Here is a 21326-nt window from a genome sequence, read left to right as displayed (position 1 = left end):
ATAGAAAATAAGCACTTGAATTAATGGGTTTTGTCAGCAAGGATCATCTGAGATGCTTTTTTTTTTTTCCCCTCTTGAAAACGGCTGAGGACAGCATATTTCACTCTCACCACTTCCCATCGCGCTTTGAAAAACCAAAAAGCCCCAAAAGGATGAACAAATGCATCCTATATATTTAATAAAGTTATTAAATGATCACCAATAATCTGCATTTGTGCTTCTAAGTAAACTCCAACTTCTAAATAAACTCCAACTCAAGTTTATTTTTACATATATTTAGATTTATTTGCTATACATCACTATGACCTTATAGTACTTAAAATCCGTTACAGGATTTTTTTGTTGTTGTTGTTGTAATAATCAGTCTTAACTCCACAAAGACAATAATACTGCTGTGGAAGACCAAAGGGGAGAAAAGCCATTTCAATTTATTTACAGTTCCTTATTTTGTAAACATTTAGTCTACACATTGTACTAAGTTCTAATAATGATAAAGAGCTATACATAGAGACAGGAAACAACGCCCTGTATTTCTATTCATATTGAGCATTAGCATATTATAGATGAAACATCTGCCCTTTCTCATTACCATAGCAGTAAACTGTCTTCAAATAAGTTTTTAAAACTTTCCAGAGATGTAAATATTTTGAATATACAACTACATCTACTTAAGCCAACCCACTTGGCTTTTATTCCGTTTCTAGAATAATTTAAAGTGCTATAAGCAACCCGTCAATCAACACTTTTCTATAATAACAAAACTACTTTAAACATTAATTTACAAGATAATATACAATGTTCATCTGAAATAGCTGAAATTTCAGCACAAAGTCAGTCACTGTCACACTTAACAGCAATTTTTTTTTGTTTTCTTTTGTTTGTTTGTTTTGTTTTCGCAGAACATAGAATAAAAGCTTTGAAACAAACGGTTTTGTTGAGCTGTTATTGCCACAACGGCTTATCAATTTTCCTACAAAAGTGGACAAGAGCTACTGGAACTGTATTCTAGCCTGTCATTTTTTTTGAGGTCACATGACAGTAAGTTTGCATATTCCACGAGTCTACTGAGTTACAATATTGTCTACCTATAGTACATTATCTCATTTTAATCAGAGCTGGTGCTAACTGTAAATTTACAACATAGACCCACTCAAAAACATCACAACTATTTTTTTTCTTTGGACAGGAATAAGCTATATTCTTGGAGTTGATGTGCTACACGGCTACAACAGTATAACAGTATATATCTGACACTTTATGTTGAAGAAAGATGCATCTGTTTCTGTACTTTTAATGCCCTACTATAGCTACAAATTTTTCACCGAGTTTTTCTTGCTTTAGCCTTTTAATTTTGTGGAACTGTCATATTCTTACATTCCCTTGCTCTTTTGTAAGTCCTTGCCACCTGGTTCAATATGGTCAGTATTTGTCCCAAACCTGCAGATCATTAACAGCATGTGCAAAACACTCTTTAATACAATCAGCATGCAGCTACAACATATATTAACTGACTTGTTTCTAAACATGAACAATGAACAAGACAAGTGGCACTGTTGACTTTGGATATCTTCTACCTTCCCCATGTGTGCACTGGTACGTGTCAAGAAGGAATGCTCGGCTTCTCAGCAATTTGTGGCACCATATGAATTAACTCATCATTGGTCCGGACCAATTTCTAAAGTACTGCTGCCAAATGCCCACACGCAGCTTTCTTCTTATATAGGTTCCCAGAGGGCAACTTCATTCATAGACATAATTTGAATACAAAAATAATAACCTATTATATTATAATAACCTATGAAGCAGCCCCCTAGCAGGATCGCAGAAAGGTGTGTGTGGGATACCTGGGAGGCAACTGTAAAAAGGCTAAGAAAATTTTGTAGGCTGCAAGGCTCAAAGTAACTGATGTTAATTTTTAGTCCACATGGTCTATATTTTGTAAGAGTGTCTACAGCTTAGAAAAAGTAGGACAGTATATTACAAATGTGAGAGCATAAAAAAAAAAAAAAGTCTGCTATTTAAAAATAATAACTAGATGGCCACACTGAAAACTTAGAAAAAATCAGAAAGGTAAAACGGTGCGTTATATTGCTCCTAGAGATTTTTGAGCTGCACTAATTCATGTCAGGTTTGGGACAATACCCTGTAGAAATAATTAAATACTCATTCAAAAGCCCATATTTCTATGTCTTGAATAATGAAGTCTTCTTGCTTAGAAAGTGTATGATTCCCAAATGTTTTACACGAATGACTTCTTCCATGGTAGAGATCACCATCGAGCCAAAGAGCAAACTCCCCTCTGCAAGACAGACAATGCATTAAAGCAAAAGACTGAGGGAGCAAGATTTAACTTATGAATGTATTTTTCATTCAGAATTCAGGAACAAAGAGGAACTATAGAATTCTTTTTCAACACAAGTACCTCATAGCTGTTGATAAATTTGAAGTGGCAAAGTTTTTTTTTTTTTTTTTTTTTAAACTATTTATTATTAATTTGGGAGTATTCCTCTGAGATATTCTGAAATAAAAAGCTAACCAGAATTCCTCAGTTTTCAGCCCCTTCCATTTGTATTAAGAAAAAGGCATAACAGTACTTTTATATGCGAGGAGAATGCTGATAACAAATAAGGGAAACATCCCAGAAGCTTACAGCCTTGCATGGGGGGAAAAAAGGGGGGAGATAACACACAGTTTCTGAAGACACTGGCATATCTTGGGATGGTTTGTTTTCAATTCAAGTTACACATAATTTCCACATTTACATACCTTCAGAATCAGAGTATCTTGTATCCATTCTGAATATACCAAGACACACATGCAAGCAGAGCACTGAAGGCATCATAACCTTGCAGGGCTGAAGTGTGATGTCACACTATACTGAAAGCAAACCTCCTCTTCAAGTTTCCTCAACATAGGACGCTAAACATCTGACATAATAAATCTTTCTTGGCTGGTAACTGTTGAGTCCTGGGCTATCAAACTGAAGTCAATTCCAAATTCTCTTGTCAAATGTGTGCAGACATACACACTTTTACCAGACTTTAATGACAAAAGGAAATTATAACTTACCCTCCTCCACCGAAAGCAAGGGAGTCCATGTCTCCTTTAATGAAGAACATGTTGTCTCCTGTCCATTTGAAAACCTAATAAAAAAAAAAAAAAAAAAAAAAAAACAACAACAGACCAAACCAAAACAGACTAGCAAGTTAAAATAACTGAACTTTTTGTTTGGGCAGAATGGAAACCAAATATTAGTAAAGAAAAACTGTGGGTGGCTAGAGGCTGATTTAATGAAGTTAAGCAAGTTTACATAGAAAATTCAGGGAATAGATATACGCAGGCTAAAAAAACCTCTTACGTTTTATTACACTATTTAAAATAAGACCGTTTCAAAATAGGTCTTCTTTGAGTACTAAAACTTCTACACAATGAAAAATAATAAGAAAATATGCTTAGGTCACATGATATGCCCTTTAAAAGAATGTAGTTTGTGAACTTTCAGATAGACATCTGGTAGAATTTAGAAGAGTGGAGAAATTTTCTGTACAATGAAACAGTCAGGCTGAATAAGTTTTTCACTATGCAAACACTACCCATTTACTGTGTGCTTACGGATTCTGTGGAAAAACTAGTATGATGACATTTTGGGGGCCAATTCCTAGATTTTTTCAGATTATTTACTGTTAGATTTATTCAGTAAATATTTTAAGATAATGCACACAGGGGAAAAAGCAAAAGCATACGAAGTTATTACTACTTACCTCAAAATCCGGAGAAAAAGTGAACATAAATGTCTCCCCAGTGCCGTAAAACCCATCACTCACTTTAAATGGTTCAGATGCTAGTGCACCAAACACCTGTAAGCAAAAATATGCAAGGGAAAATACTTAAGAAAAACTACACAGCATGCGAGAATGTCTAATGATAGTAACTGATAAACAAAACAGGATGCAAATGTTGCCAGATTTGGAAATAACTACAGGATAAACCTTATATGGTATCACCGTTCCAAGTGCATTGAATGAGATACGGCATAGTGCTTTGTGGTACAATAAAAAACCAAAACAACACAACCCAAAACACAACAAAAAAGGTAACAGAACTCTTTCTCAATAAAAAGTGAACACGGTAAAAAAAAAAAAATATCAAAGGTATAAAAAGCGAACTCAGGAAAATTCTCAGAAACAACATACGTATTTTTAAAATAGCATATTAAAAGGTTCTGCTCCTTCATATGTAGCTCCTCTTCCACTTCAACAAGGCTATTTTCAGCAAGTTCCTAGCTGTAACTGAGTTATTTTTCACATCATTTATTCATTCCAATCCAAATAACAGGTAAGCACTGGTTACCCTGCCTTACAACAGAGACAGATTTTAACTAAGACTTTGCTGGATAGTAAAAGTATAATATTCAGGAATAAGAACATCACAACAGTAGTTAAAAAGGTCTAAGGACTGATTATTGGATATTTAAGCCTGATTAAGTTAGTATCAATTTCTCAGGAACCAGAATAACTAGGAAAAAAACCAACCCTATACAATTGTGCAAATTCAACTATACCCCATGAAGTACAACCCTCCCCAAATCAGTGTTTCTGTTGCTAGTAGGAAGATGGTTTCAACACCTGCAAGAACAGCCTAGATGTAGGTACCAAAGCACCTCACTAGCATGCTCTCATTTGTCTACACGTGAAAGAAAAAATAAAAAAAACAAAATGAAGTTTCTGTGGTTTTGTTCACAGTAAACAGTGAGTTTGGGAAGTATGGGAGTGATAGGAGTGAGACATTAAAGCTAGCGTCTTGACTTGGATTATGCTCAGATATAAAGTAGAAACTCTTTTCTTCTGCCCACCCTAAGAAACTCCTTGGCTGTAGGTAGGTTGTCCAAGTATTCCTTTCCACGTTGAGCTCTACAGTAGCTGTTAACAAACACAAAACTAGGGAAGTGTGAACTTCAGATCAGGTACTCAAGGATCAGCTACAAAGTATCTAATCAAGACTTCCCTAGCTCAATTTTGAGTTACCAGTTCAGAGCAACCACTGTTAGAAAATTCCTTATTTCTCAAGAACTTTATGTGGTCCAGAAAGTTTATTGTTCAGAAACTTCTAATTGAAACAGGAGATAGCAAGCCTGAAAGAAGCCTCATGATTAAAAAAAAAAAAAAAAAAAAAAAAAAAAGTGCTCATTATGAAGCAAAACACCAGAGCTTGGTATCTTCACTAAAAGCAGCACATACCAGTAGACAGACAAGACAGTCCATAACAATAGTCATGTAGATATCTATAGATTTATTGGGCACCTTTATTAGAGGATCTTCTAGAATTGACTACAGCAAGCAATTTAAGTGGCTTCAGGTTCCAACTTTCAACTAGACAATGTTCACCATTCAGCTTCTACACAAATAAAGCTTTAGTTTGTGTTAGTTTGTGAAAGCTGAGTATTTTGGTGTTTGTTGTTTTTTTTTTTTTGGTTTTTTTTTTTTTTTTTTTAACAGCCCTTTAAGTAAAATTGCTAATTGATTTTAAAAAGAAATCAAAATTGGCAAAGATTTTGGGAAAAAAAAAAAGAAAACAACAGCGAGGCTTAGCAGCCCTTAATGAACCATATTATGAAAAGTTACAAGGTACACTTGCTCCTTACTCAACTTACTGTCAACATCAGAAAAAGGCTGTCTTCATAACGGGCAACAAAGAACAGGTTCTCAGAGGAAGTAGCCCAGGAAATAAATTAATTCTAGTTTGAAGGAAAAGTACGTGAACTGAGAATAAGACAAAGCCAGTATCTTTCATAAACAGAGAAGCTATAAAGTGGGCAGAACAAGGAATGCCAAAAAGGACTGAGAAGGTATGCTCAGCAAATGGCAAGAAACTATCTGGTCATAATTCTGTTTTCTTCAAAAAGGCTGAATCTCATTTGGGATCTTCTCTGAACTAGATAGCTTAGAAAACGGGCAGTGATCTTGGAGCATAAAATATGAAAACACTTGGTCTCTCTTAAAACACATTCTGGAAGGACATAAATAGTATTTATCTTAGCATATTGACAGTGAACCATTTCCGGATACGCTGTCCTATAAAAAAGTACTCAGATTCCTTTTCAGTCACGGAACGCAGCTTTATAGGACTACCTCCCAGGAAGGTATAAGGTATTAAAGATAAATTAACTTCTTTCAAAGACTCAGTAGCTTCTTTAAAAAATGTATGACCCCGATTAATTACTGTCAAAGAGCATACTAGGCTACCATTGTCTTATTTTTCATGATCGTAGATCCTTGCATCGAGAGGAGAAAGACTACACTGAATTTCCACAGGTTTTGAACAGAAAGATAGTATAAAATTAATTTTCTGCTGTCAAATGCAAAGGTGCCTCATTAATAGCCTGAGACACAGAATTACTGAAAATACCGTTTTCACTACACTGAAGAAGGACTGAGCATGTAAAATTTGTTTGAGCCTTTCCTTCTGTGGCATATGTTGCTCGTTGAATACACATGCATTTCAGTCACTCTTGTGTGTAACCTGGGTAAGATCTGGCGTACACTGTGAAGGATAAGTTCAGCGACTACTTGTCCCAAAAGTCCTAGGAACACTTTCACACATATTCCTGGTCATGAGCCTGTAAGTTGAGATTTGTTACAATTTGTTTCACACACACACACAAAAGACATGTCTAAGAATTCCCTGTTTTGACTTGGCAACCATGACACTTTTTGAACATGCGAGTTGAGATACTCATATATGGAAAGTAATCTGAATACTTTCAGCAACACAACAATACTGCTGGTGGCAAGACAGCCCCATCGGAAAAAGGACATTTTCTTACTGGGCCAGATAATCAGGTACTAGGAAGTAGACATCTTACAAATTAAGCTAATAAGGGAATCGGAGAAGGAAAGTTACCAAAGTACATTTGTACTGATGGGTCTGTTGAGACATCTCAAGTCTACTGAATAGTTTTTATCTTCAACATTAAAAAGTAAATGAAGAAAAAGTTCCCTTTTGAAGAACTTCTGGAAGAGAGCGGAGATTTAGAAGGGACTTTTCTTTTTAAAGGACCCCTGAGGCAGGAATCAGAAGGAAAAAAAAAAAAACCAAGTTGTGACTTGAATTAGAAAATATACCCTTCATTTACAGTTTTCAGCCCCCCTGCATGATATGAGGCGATATGAGCCCATGCTTCCTGAAAACAAAAACACTGGTTACCAAAGTGGAACAGGTAAGTGAAGTAAATGATAAAGATTTTGCAGTGGTTCTGTCAATTCTTCATGACAGCGGCAACTTGCTTCCACGAGAGAGCACTGAAGTTTCAGAAAGGAAGAAATGAAGTCTCATGCCTGTAATGTTCAACTGGTATTAGAATACTCAAGAGAGGATGTTTGCTATTCAAACGGTGAGATGTGTTCCACTTTCTTGAATTCATACCCCAGTCAAAGGAGAGTAGAAGACAACTACAGAGACTCAAGGAACAAAAATTAATTATGCAGCAAAGATCCCACAGCCCTTGAATGCAAGAGATATATCAGCTGCAGCCACAGAATGTACCAAGAAGCACTGGCCTCAGCTGGCAGTGACATTCCAACTCAACAAGATCTTCTGGCATCAGAAAGTTTTAGAGACTATATTTCTCATGCTTTAAGTGCATTAAAAAAAAAAAAGAGTATTAATACTCAATTACTGAATTTACTTTTATAAGACTCATACACTGTGACAGTGAACTTGTATCATTAAAGTATTTCCTAGAAATGTAGTACATCACAGGATTGCTTGACAGTGAAACACAGTTTTGAAAGCCTCTACATAACTACCAAGAAGAAAATCAGCTTGATACACACAATTTTATCTCCCTGAAGTGTCAGCTATTCCTTTATACTCAAACGTTTTTCTTGGGTCCCCTACCTTGACACAAACATTTTCCTACCTGTCCATCACTGTCCTTGATAACCAACAGCACAGGTGTGTCTAATCCCAGCATAGTTCGATACAAAGTCTTCAAGCTCATGCCATGCTTTGCAGTACTGTAGACAAGAGTCCATGGATATCCAATGGTCCGTGGTGGAAGAGACTTTGTGAGCTGTTAGAAAGACAATGACAACCCTTTTATTTAATAATTTTTTTACTATTTTTAAGAATATATTACATATAAATGAAAGCAGATTATTTTCTTCTGAACTACTACAAGTGGCCTTAAAACCTAGTTTAAAACTTCAGACCAACATAAAGTTCCATGTGTATTTTCTATCCCTGGTCTCTCAAGCAAGTTTCTTTTCTTACCTCTACCAGTGACCTGCAGGAGAAGAATGATTTACCCACTGCAGAACATGTATTTGTAAGGTCTCTAAAGGTTTATCTGAACACAGTAAACCCACACAGTTATTCTTGCGTAGCAATACTACGTCTCAGTACTGGGGAACTAGATCATTCAAGTCAACAGGTAACAAGCTGAAGGGTAAAGGATGTTTGCTCTCCTGTTCCTGTGGCTTTGAATAGAGTCAGCCTTAATCCAAACCTGCAATAAACAGATTTAATGAGATGACTTTGGACTGGACAGCAAGAACTGCAGTGAAAGCCAAGCTGTTTTCAAGGAAGAGTGAAATAAGGGCAGATACACAGACTAGTACTGTCATGGGGTATCTGAAGTTACGATAAGAAAAAAAGCAACATTTTAGTGATGAACTGCATTGTGCTTATGCCCTTAGACATACACAAGACTATGGGGCCAGATGGGATCCACCCAAGCGTACTGGGGGAACTGGCAGAAATGCTCGCCAAGCTACTTTCCATCATTTATGAGCAGCCCTAGCTAACTGGGGAGGTCCCAGTTGACTGGAGGTTACCAAAGGTGATGCTCATCCACAAGAAGGGACGGAAGGAGGATCGGGGGAACTACAGGCCCTTCAGTCTGACTTCAGTGCCAGGGAAGGGTATGAAGCAGATTATCCTGAGTGCCATCATGTGGCACATGCAGGACAACCAGGTGATCAGGCCCAGTCACCACAGGTTTATGAAAGGCAGGTCCTGCTTGACTAACCTGATCTCCTTCTGTGACAAGGTGACTTGCTTAGTGGATGAGGGAAAGGCTGCGGATGTTGTTTACTTAGACTTTAGTAAAGCTTTTGATACCGTTTCCCACAGCGTTCTCCTGGAGAAATTGGCTGCTTATGACTTGGATGGATGTACTCTTCACTGGGCAAAGAACTGGTTGGATGGCTGGGCCCAAAGAGTTGCAGTGAATGGAAATAAATCCAGTTGGTGGCCAGTCACAAGCAGTGTTCCCCAGGGCTCAGTGTTGTGGACAGTTCTCTAATATCTTTATCAATGACCTGGACAAGGGGATTGAGTGCACCCTCAGTAAGTTTGTGCATGACACCTAATTAGGTGGGAGTGTTGATCAGCTTGAGGATAGAAAGGCTCTACAGAAGGATCTGGACAGGCTGGATCAACCAGCCAGGGCCAATGGTATGAAGTTCAGCAAGGTTAAGTGCCAGGTCCTGCACTTGAGTCACAATCACCCCATGCAACACTACAGGCTTGGGGAAGAGTAGCTGGAAATCTGCCCAGCAGAAAAGGACCTGGGCATGTTGGTTGACAGCCAGCTAAATATGAGCCAGCAGTGTGCCCAGGTGGCCAAGAAGGCCAATAGCATCCTGGCTTGTATCAGAACTAGTGTGGCCAGCAGGACGAGGGAAGTGATTGTTCCCATGCACTCAGCACCAGTGAGGCCGCATCTCAAATACTGTGTTCAGTTTTGGACCCCTTACTACAAGGCAGACATTGAGTTGCTGGAACATATCAAAGAAGGGCAACGAAGCTGGTGAGGGGTCTAAAAAACAAGCCTTATGAGGAGCAGCTGAGGGAACTGGGGTTGTTTAGCCTAGCAAAAAGGAGGCTCGGGAGATCTTATTGTTCTCCACAACAACCTAAAAGGAGGTTGTAGTGAGGTGGGGGTTGGTCCCTTTTCCCAAGTAACAGGTGATAGGACAAGAGGAAATGGCGTCAAGTTGCACCAGGGGAGTTTTAGATTGCATATTAGGAAGAAATTCTTCACCGAAAGGTTTGTCAAGCATTGGAACAGTCTGCCCAGGGAAGTGGTGGAATCGCCATCCCTGGAGATATTTAAATGGTGTATAGATGTGGCCCTTAAGGACATGATTTAGCAGTGGACTTGGCAGCGTTATATTTACAGTTGGACTTGATGATCTTAAGGGTCTTTTTCCAACCTAAATGATTCTACTGTATTCTTTTTAATATCACCCAAGGTCTTCCTACTGGTGTGTTTTACAGTATCATCATAGCATTTGTGTTACATTAATGTAAAATACTAAAACATGACATATCAGTTAATACCTTTTCAATTTGTTCTGGCTGTAGTAATTCACTGGGATCGCTAAGATTTGGCCGGAATGCTTCAGGCTCCAGGTCTGTTTTGATATTTGTTGCCTGTTTTGAATTGATATCTTCTCTTGTTGTTATCTACAAAAAGAACAACAAGAAAATAAGTATTTGCAATTCTACTAGCAGGGAAGATAAACTTTGCAGGTTTAAAATCATGCAGTTACCGATTTAGTTATGCAACTCCTTCAAAAGTTAAGAATCTGTTAGATTTGATCTGACAAAGATTTCCACTGCTTCCAATAGCAAGCCGGTACTCAACTATATACTAACAATAAATTACACACCTACTCAGAAGAAAGCTATGGTTTTATGCTAAAACAACAAAACAAAGAGAGTCCTCATACACACCTGAAGGACTTCAAGTGCTGTTCAGAGGTCAGCTTACAAAGTTCTTGCATTTTAGAACTAACATATCATTTATATTAAATGTAATTAAAAAAAACTAGACAAAAAAGGAATTGAAACTTCAGCATGGACATTTCAGTAGTTTTTGAATTAATACTCTTTTAGAGTACTGGTGAAAGTTTTCAGATATGTAATAGACATGGGGAAAGACTGCTGTCAAGCATTTGGAGTAAACCACCTGAATGAAGCTTAGGAATATTGCTGCTCCATAAGCTGATCTGCTGGAGTATTTATGGGAATCGAAGAAAGAATTGAGGGTGTAGGGAGGGGAAAACATCAGTAATATTTATGCTGCATAGTGAGCTTTGAGGTCCGGCAAAGATGCATTACACACAAAGATCCTGTAGTAGTTTAAAATACCTGCCCCATACATCTACTCTATTGAGTTGCTGTAGATCACTGTTTAATGGAGGTGGGAAAAGGCCACAAAACTCCTCATCAGATATAGTTCAAGACAGCTTCTTACCCCAGTCCACATTCACTGGCACTTCAAGCTAAAGTGCCACGGGTTGAGAACTAGACTAGCTGAGACCCAAACAGGTCTCCTTCTCTAAGCCTTGCTGCAGCGGTATTTAAAATTTGCTGTGGGGATAGCGAAATCTGAGGAGCAGGACAAAGCGAAGGAACTCAGTAACTTAAACCACTGCAGCAACACTTACTACAACGTTGAGAGATTTGCTTAAGAAAACAAATCTTTACAAGAATGAGTGCACCTGAATAATTCATCAGCCTGAACCAAGTTTCATAAAGTTAGACTGTCCAAATTATTTAAAGCCTGAAACCTGAGAATTTCAAGAAAATACCTGCCAAAACCACCTGCCAACTCCAGAGTAATAACCAGTGTGTTTGCCACATACTTCATACTCTAAACATACTGGACACAACTAGGGTATTTCACAATATCACCATGATAAACTTTGTCAAGCTTTTGGGAAGAGAACTCTCTTAGTTAACAAAAGAAAAGCCAAATCAAAGACACCTCTGAAATACAGACAGGAATATTTAAACAAATACAGCCACCTGAGCCAAAAAAAAAAAAAAAAAAAAAAAAAGGATATCCCTTCCCTATTCGTCAAGAACTATGAAAAAGTTACTATCACAAACTCCTGTTACTTAAAAATAGGCTTATAAAGTCAAAGTCTGAAAGTATATTCATACAATAACTTAATTACGATACTAATTCTTAAGAAAAGGTGCGCTTAAAGAAACTACCAAGCAAGCAAAAAGCTCAAGCCTTTTAATTTTTCAACGAAGAGTAACAAGCATTTCCAACATTAACTATGCACTGATTTCCATATCACAAGAAAGTATATGCATTTATCCATACAGCTTCACGTACAAAAAGATGACCTACAGAATGCATTACAGAGTGCTATCTATAAAGCATGTTGTTTCATAGTCCAACCTTTTCCATCTTAAATGCCTTTCATCCATCATATAGTACTGCTTCGACTCTGTAGAAGCTCAGCATTGTTCAAGTGTACAGCTGAAAGCTTATTCTCCTTGTTATTCTTTAATGCTCATTAAAATGCACCACACAATACATGAATAATTTGGATTCAAGTGGTGGTGGGGGATTGTTTTTTTTTTTTTTTGTTTGGTTGATTTGGGTTTGGGTTTTTTTTGGGTTGCATTTTTTTGCCTTTTAAAATTATTATTACAGTAAAGCAACTTTCTTTTAGGAAGCACACTGCTTTGTAGAAGCGGACAAAGACATGTGTCTGTTCAAAGGTATCTGTTGGACAGAACACAGTGTAGTTTCAAAACTTGCTAATTTATTTCCCGCTAAACTTAGAGAGAGCAAACTGACCTGTAGTCAGATTCCAGGGGCTTCTGAGGTTAGTAACTGCCACACAGTCTACATCACAAACTCTCAAATGGCCTCAGAGCAGAGAGTTTATAGGCTCCAGCCCAGCACATCACATCAACTCAGCCTAAACCTCGAGTTTGGGGACTCCAGGCAAAAGGTATCTGGAAAGAGCTCTTGCGCTTCCAGGATGTTAATACTAGGATTCTCTACCACCACTTGCCAGAAACAGAATTGTTTCACTCTCAAGTGGGAATGAAAATTTTTTTGCAAATTTCCAATTTTCCTATAGTGCAGCTCATTATTGATTTATGTAACCATACTACTTACAAAACACGTTAAAGCAATAAATTACTGATTATTAAATAAACAGAAATAAAAGTTAAGAAAATGTTTTCTTATGTGTGATTATATAATCGGTGAAAAAAAGCCAACATCAAAGTAAAACAACAGAACTGAAACTTATTACAGTTTCAGCAGCCAATTACTACAGGAAAACAAAATACTCACTGCTTCTAAGGAGTTCTAAGCTATGCTTTCCATCAGCAAGTTACACATGATGTACACAGCAATTAATAATTTTATAATTGTCAAAGAACTAAGAAACACCTAAAGAGAATGCAAATATCAGTTTAAGTCCGTATCAGTAAACCTTCAAAAATCCAAACCGAAGTACTGTTTTCAAAGTACTGTTTTTTGGAACACAGTTCCATTACCAGCTCCGTGTATTTGAACTTTGCTGTGTTGAACTGCCTCCATTACCTGCTAGTATAACGGGAAAAATACTTACCTACTCCACAGAAGTTGTGATGCTTCATACTTGCCAAGTACTGTAAGATTCTTGATGAAAGATTCCTATATAAAATTAAACACCCATGCAACAAGGTTTTGGATTCTTCACCTGTTTTGCATTCTTTTTAGGAAAGCTGCTATCTAACACAACACACCAGTCTAAAGTGGAAGTTAAAACACATCACTCCAAGTCAAGCAGTACTGAGAACAAATTTTCAAGTTCTGACAGAAAATTCCTGTTTGAAAAAGGTGGAAGTAATAATTCCATGATATAATTACTGATCCCATCATACCATTTCACAATTAAATACATCCAAAACAAAGGAATTTTCTGCTGGATCCTTGTAGTGCTGTAGACAAGACAAACCCACTGAGTGCGGGACTTGCCCTGATCAAAGACACTACAAAGAAAGATGTTTTAGTATCTGGAGATGGGGTTTAAACTACTGAAGAGGGCACCTGGAGACGTCTGCAGAGTGTGCGCAGTTCTTCGCTATTTAGAGCATCGATCCTGCGGTGATACTCAGCCACTGACACTACCTGAATATGGAGACAGGAAGACAATAATTCCACTGACAGTTGAAGAAAAGTAAAAAGGTAAGAAAGAAAAAAAGGTGGAGGAGAGTAATGAAGGGAAAAATGTGCACTGACAACAAACAAACATAAAGTGCTAAATGATGTTTGTTTCTGCAAGGACAATGCACATGTAGGTGATTTTAGACATATGAATAGACACAGCAAAATTACAAATTAAACACTAATGGCACTAGCAGTCAGATATAGCTCACTGCTCTAGGTTGAACATAAAACTGATATAGGAGCGCATAAAGTTACCAGTATCAGGATGCTAAATAAGAAGTCAATCTGAGTTGCATGCCTTAACCCAAACTCTTCAGCCCAAAGTCCCTCAAGGACTCTTTATACCCAGATTAATGAATACTGTGAACCTGGTTTGCTCTCCTGGATAAAGACTAGAAGCAAACCTCAGGCTTCTCAGTAGGTTCTGACTCTTCTATCTGGCAGTGAAGATACAATTAAAGACAAGGTAGCAGAACTAAAGTTTAATAACTCCCCAATAACACCCCACAATACCTTTATCCTGGACTATCTATTCACCTTGAAAGCTGCAGGACCTGCTCATCTGTCAATACATTCACTCCAAATGGCACCTCCACTTTGGCAGGAGGTGTACAGCCAGAAAAAGCCTTTAGTCAGAAAGCTCTAGAACATGCTGCTCTGGTGCAACAAGCTGGCTAAAGGACTACAACAGTCATCTTGATGTAACTACAGCAAATAATGTGATTTTGAGAACAACTCAAAATCATCATTTGTATGAAAGCATCTTAAAACAGCTGGTGGAGAGATTAAATGAATGTCCCGTGTAGTAAGAGGTTATTAAAAACTTCTAGAGCCTACCACAGTGCAAAGGAAGATAACCACAAGTCCAGGAGCTCCCCATCTACCTGCCCCTACTACAAGGAGTTTGGCCAGATACTCGCCACTGTCCTGAGTACAGAGCCCACAGTCATGCATGACTGGCTCTTGAGCAGCGATGGTTCACTCTACCCCATGCAACTGCAAGGCAAGGAAAAAGGAATACTTGTGACATCCAGTTTTATTACTGAATGATCAATAATTACTAGCACTCCATTTATTTCCACCATTTTCTACTGTTCTCAAAAAAGTATCAAGAAAATTGTTCTAAATTGTATTGGTTTGTGCATTCTCAGAGCCAAGCAGCTATACGCAAAACTTTAACAGTATTCCACTCAAGCATATAAGTGATAGTATAGTTTTATCCTTTTATTTGCTTTGACAGTTCATTGCAAACTACATCGCTCACCCCAGCACCTTATGAATGTAATCCTGAAAAGCAATAGTGTGAGGACCCTTTAGCCTTATTGCTTCTTTAAGCTCAGCTGCTATCATGTGACAGGCAGTAATTAACTTACAATCAGCCATAAATATGTGGTTACTTAAGGAGACTCTTGCAAAAAAAAAAAAAAAACAAGAAAAAAAAACCAAGAAAAAACAACCAACCAAAAACCACCTAACACCACCCCGCCCAAACAAAAACACACCACAAAAAAAAAAAAACAAACCCACCACCAAAAAACACTCCACCCCAACAAAAACTCATCATCCCAACATGATTATATGCTTGCTGTTCCACATACTGGAATGTAGGCAGTTTTATAGGCAATGCCACCTCGCCTTCGACTTGTCAAACGCATACTCTATCACCATCCTGCACCCGGGTACTGCTTATCGACCCTTTTGCTCAGTGACACACCTTTTCATATGCCATGGGGGTGCCTGCATCCTCAGAACAGTGCGCCCAAGGTATTTTGATAAATTTCTTACCTGAGAGAAACATGAATACTTATCCAGGTATGTACACAATAATAGCTCCTTGGCATCCTGAACCTGTTGCACACCGTAAAATTACATCTTTACATCGGTTTTGTGAACAAAAGCCAGCATAGTGGCAGACCATTGGTATGCAATGACAAACATCATAAATAGCATGTCACAGAAGGTGAAACCGTCCACAGGAAAATTAAGGGCAAGAAATCTACCCTCTCAAACCCAGTGCTAAGTATACATATTAAATTCTGTGAGTAAACCACAAGACAAACTGTATCAGGGTTATCCACTCATCACTGAACTAGACTTTAAATAAGTATCTTAATATACTTCAACAGTTCAGCTACAGTACCTGCCCTTCTATAACATGCTTACAGTTTAGGTCAACATGCTTTATTTTTGCTTTGCAGTGGACTAGATTATGTACTTCAGGATTCTGTAGCTCATTTAATCATGAAGTCATGTATGTCTAAGCCTACTGGCAAGTACCTTGAGGAACTTCATTGAGGAATTGATCAAGATATATCTGGAAAACAGCTACCATTTTGACCCTGAAAAGTTTGAGAGGGCTGTTTTGAAATGTCAATAGTATTGTTAGTTAGAAGTTTATTCTGTTTTATAACCTGGTTTAATTCATAGTCTGCTTATGCTCTTTCCTCTTCCATCAATATTTCTTCATTTTCCTTACTTATAGTCACATTAACCCTCCATTTTATTTCACCAAGCTAAATAAACCAGTGATTTTCTTCCCTTCTCCTCTGCCCCTACACCGTCTGTTCTCCTGATCATTCCAGGAGCTACTTTCTACCTCATTCCACTTTTAACTTTCATTCTTAAACTTGGTTAGTTTTTCACATGCCATTAGAAATACCTGGAAAGCAAGGTCTTTCATTCATGAAAAACAAACATAGTTTTGCATGCATCATATTGGACTGTGGTTGTCAGTACAGAATATTTCTGTGTAATAAAATTCTTTCTTTTTGGGGCAGGTAGCAGTGGATGTCATTTATCTGTATTTCACCAAGGCTTTTGATTCCTTCCTGTAACAACCTTGCAACCAAATCAGTTATGTATCAAATGCGTGAAGAACAAGGCTGAAGAACTGGCTGGACCACTGGGCTCAAAGCATTGGAGTTATTGATGGATAAGCAACAGGCTTCCCAGGGAGGCTGCAGAACTTCCATCCTTGGAGGCTTTCAAAGTTTGACTGAGCAAGGTCCTGAGCCAACCTGGACAAGTTCTTATATTTAAGTCCTGAAGGTACAGGACAAGGCTTTCAAATTCCAATACAGTCCATATCCTTACACAGAAATTGCCAAATGGCCCAAAATTGCAGCAATCTAAGTATTCTGCCAAGGATTAAAGCGCAGGCCTACCTGCATGAGTTTGATATGTGTTTTATTTACTGCGCTCTCTTCACTATGCCATATCAGCATCCAGTCTCCTTGACACCCAAAGCTACTTTTTGAGGATCAGGAAGTGTTCCTGAAGGACCCTATGTTCTTTTTCTAGTTATAGTCTGCTTCAAAAAGAATGCAGGAGGAGAGAAGAATAGCTAAACAAGCCTCTTAGGGTTAATCTGGGTACCGGTTGCAACAGAACAAAACAAACAATGTATATAGCCAGGAGATTAGTGTGCTTCAGGGCAAAACCAATTCCGCTTAGGGACTCAAAACAGTACCGCTGGACAATTCCAACCGAGTTTGAAATGACATGGGATATATCCTTAGAGATCTAATGCTATCTGCTCTACTCATAATAGCAACACTAATGAGAAAACATGGCATGAGTCGTATGACTCTTGTAGCGTGAATGACTTCCAGCTTGATTCTCCACACCACGTATATTTGAGTTAACCGCTCAGCAGAACATACAACAGTTTTAATATTTAATGCAGTAAGTCACATTGAAGGTTTGCATACTAATCATTCAACCTGTCAAGAGGCTTAGGATTCTCCTTTTGGAGTAACTCGTGTTTCTAAACTTCTAAACCTTGTTTTTCTGAAAGTGTATCAGAGTACCTACTCTTGCAAGCTATGCCGGCATATGCAGTGAGCAAAACAGAAATCGAAACTCCTAATATGGAACTTACTTGTCCTTCAACAATACACGTGAAAACAGTTACAATTGTTCGAATGTCCAAGGACAGTTTGCCATGCAGGCGGTGACATATCAGCCCTTTCAGCCACTGGTCATATCAATCTGCTGTACGCAGCTGTAAACAGGAGAACTGCTTACACCAACGCAGCATTCCTCTGCCAGCTTCACAAAGCCAGAAGTGACCAGCACACAGGCACCTAATGCACCTAATGCTGTTAACAGGGCAGTGAAACTGCTGCCCTCAAGTCAAGAACAGCTGAAACTGTCTCCTTAGGGAAAGGGAGGGTCTTATCAGAGCTGAACAGTGCTTCTGAAAGATAAGAATGAAAAAACGTAACGGTGTAAGTGGTTCTCTTCAACACAAGTTATCTATACCCTCGGGACTAACTGAATATGAAATAAAAAACAAGTATAAGAAAGAGAATGAAAGCTAGACAATTTCACTTTGAATCTAAATACATGTGTGTAAAATCAGTTGAATTGCAAGCTTCATGAACATTATTTCTTGAGAGTCAAAAAAAGTTTCACCTTTAAAGTTCCAGGATACTTATTTGAAAAAATAAATGCCAATGTAATTTTATCAGGGCATTTACAAAGTTAGTCCAAAATATCAGTCCATCTCTAATTCAGCAGTAAATGGGGGAGGGAGGAGAAAGGATCAAACCCTTTCTAAAGGCTGTCAATATCTTCCAATGAAAATGAAAGGTGCATTTGTGAACTGAATGCTGTTATGAATATTTTAAGAGAAAACACTAACTTGGTTCCTCCCAAAATGTTAGAACTGCTTGAGAGATAGCAATATTGAAGAAGCAGTCTTCTCCATCATAAATATAATTATTTAGAGCATCCTGATTACATTATAATAATGCATTAATACATGGGGTTTACCACATCAGATAAACAGTTATAAGGTATCATTCTGAAAAAAGCTAAGACTAATTTAATTTGATTCATTTTTAACGAGGGTGGCGGCAAAGCTAACCAGTTTCTATCTTGTGTGGTTTTCAGACAATTCAGCTTGCTGTCACTCCACTGGTGACAAGACAGGGAAAGTACAAGAGTTAGCCATTATAAACAGAGAAGAGAGACCAGAGAATCTCAGCAGTCCCCTGAATTGGCTGGTGCTACAGATCATTCGATCTTTCAATACTTTTAGAACTGGCCATCTCAGAATTGTTCTGCACACCAAGGTACTTCCCACAGCAGAGACAGAAGAGCTGAGCACACTGCATGACAGCAACATTCTCCCTGTGATCAGTATTGTCCCCACAGCTTTGCAGGACGAACCTTTAAGTATCTGCCTCAAAGTGCTCTAAACCCATAGCAACTGTACCAAGCTGTAATTAACATATACTGAAGATAAATTAAAATATCTGCAATAACCAGAATTAATAAATGAACTTGAGAAGAAAGCAATCAAAGCCTGCAGCACACAAAGTTTTATACTGAGTCTGGAAACCTTCGTAACAAGCTATTTTTTCAAGATATGAGAAGTCACTAATTAGAGAGAGATGATAATGCCAGCAAGAGATCTAAATTTAACATGGACTAACATTAAACAAAGTTTAGGATGTTTGTGCAAAGAACTAAGAATTAGATTTATGAAAAATCACTCTCTTAAAGAGGCAGATTAGCCAACATGACTCATTTTGTCCAAAGAAAAAAAATAAAGATATCTATAGCAGGATTACCAATAAACCCCACTCTTGCAGCACAGTTTAAGGCAGGTTCAGCACTAGCAAGCACAGAAACCGGAGGTTCAGTTGCTGAAACCTCAGGACCTGATGCCTGACCTCAGGCTGTTGCTCCAGGAGAAGGCAGGCCAAGCAAGGTTACGTCTCCGTTCCAATAGTGCCATGCAGAGATCCTCTCAGGTATGAGAAGTGCTACACATGCTTAGAAGTAGGTAACAGAATCACAGCCCCGTATGGAAATGTTTGTCTCTTATTTTGATCCTTAGTTGGTCCTTTTTCTGATTAACTTCAGATTGCACAGACCATTGAAAGCATACAGAGAAAATATAAGCCACTACTACTCATTTGTTTTCTTTCAACTTATAATCGTTTTCAAGTGTTCATCTGTTGCTGTACTTAGTCTGCATTTGTAGTGAAGCCTAGTATTTCATAATTATTAAAAATGTAAAGAAATAACACTTAATAATTAAATGGAAGATCTAGTCAAGATATGATGCATACCCCCCCCTCCCCCCCCGATTATTTAGGACAGCGGGTATGGCAAATATCTGTCATCAAGGAAAGGTTCCAGGCTTAGTGATCAGTGTAAGAAAGTACTGGATTGCACTCTGCTTTTTTATTTTTAAAAAGAGACTCAGATCGCCAGTTCACTCTATTGTTCTAAACCAAAACTTAGTATAGAAAGCTGACTTTAAAAAGATCTTTGTAGCAGTATTATTGGATTGGTGCAACCTTCTGACATCCACTGAGATGAAGTACTAAATTCCCATCTTTCACATGTAAGCCCTAAAAGCCGAAGAACTACAGCCATTAGCTTACCAACTACAGTTAACCAATAAACCAAGAACCTCAGAAGTTCTGCGAGTCTTAAATCATTCAAGATATTAAAAAGAACACCACTTTAATTCCCTAATATCCTAAGAATATAAAAGTCAAAGGTAAGTTTTTGGTGGTTTTTGTCCCCTTTGACTACGCTGCCTGTTGAAGCTCTGCAGAGCATTTGGAGGAGCATTCCTAAAGAAGGCAATCCACCTTTTGTTCTCTTGCATTGTCTGATGTCTTTTGTCTAAAGTGCTTTGACAGAAAGAATTGTTGCCTGCATTTTTGACATTCTAGGAACATACTGGCATCTTTTGTGTCACAGTGCAATAAAGAGACACAGTAAATACCAAACTGACTTACTAAAAAAGCGGGAAGCCAATATCACTGGCTTTTTGAAGGAGGAGCATAATGCATTGGTTAGTCACCAAGATTTTGATGTATTACCCTGAGAAAGTATCAAACCCCTATAATGCTCAGCCCAAATTTGCTCTATCACCATGAAAGTAAGAAAGGCCTTTCAGGTAAATAATTCAGGCTGACTTAGCTGCTTCAAGCAAGCATTCTTGTTTTATTATATCACTCCATTTGGTCCAGCAATTATGTGGTTTCATGTCAGATGAGTTTTCATCCAAATTTCAGAACAGCCACCACTAATGAAACATTTAGTCAAAAACCTGTACTTCATATACGCTGCCAGTCTCTCTAATATGCTTCCCACTTTGTCTTGCGTAACACAGAAGCAGTGGTACCACTGCTCCTTCCTTCTTTTCTGTAAGAGGGTTACACTTGCACATTAGCTTTATAATCATTCATTAAAGGAAAAAAAAAAAATAATTCAAGAACAGAGCATGTCTTGCTGACACAGCAACATTTTAAAAATATTCCCATCTTCAGATAATTCTATACCCTTTTTTCTGATTTGACTTGTTTTACACATTAAAATAACC

General features: G+C 38.0%; 1 protein-coding gene across 2 annotated transcripts in view; it reads right to left on the bottom strand.

The window, feature by feature from the left end:
- Positions 1-259: 259 nt before the first annotated feature.
- OXR1 (oxidation resistance 1) overlaps positions 260-21326 on the bottom strand; it is an 85315-nt gene continuing 64248 nt past the window's right edge. For both annotated transcript variants that reach the window (XM_082499412.1, XM_082499413.1), the window contains 6 exons: positions 13856-13936; positions 10345-10470; positions 7919-8071; positions 3762-3857; positions 3070-3143; positions 260-2299 (listed from right to left, as the gene is read on the bottom strand). In XM_082499412.1, coding sequence (XP_082355538.1) covers positions 2164-2299; positions 3070-3143; positions 3762-3857; positions 7919-8071; positions 10345-10470; positions 13856-13936 — 666 coding nt within the window. In that variant the 3' untranslated portion in view covers positions 260-2163. The remainder of the gene's footprint in view (positions 2300-3069; positions 3144-3761; positions 3858-7918; positions 8072-10344; positions 10471-13855; positions 13937-21326) is intronic.

This window comes from Vanellus vanellus (genome assembly GCF_965231255.1).
Source record: "Vanellus vanellus genome assembly, chromosome: 2".
Lineage (NCBI taxonomy): Eukaryota > Metazoa > Chordata > Aves > Charadriiformes > Charadriidae > Vanellus > Vanellus vanellus.
The sequence above is the reverse complement of the archived record's forward strand: the minus strand, read 5'-3'. Positions and strand labels throughout refer to the sequence as shown.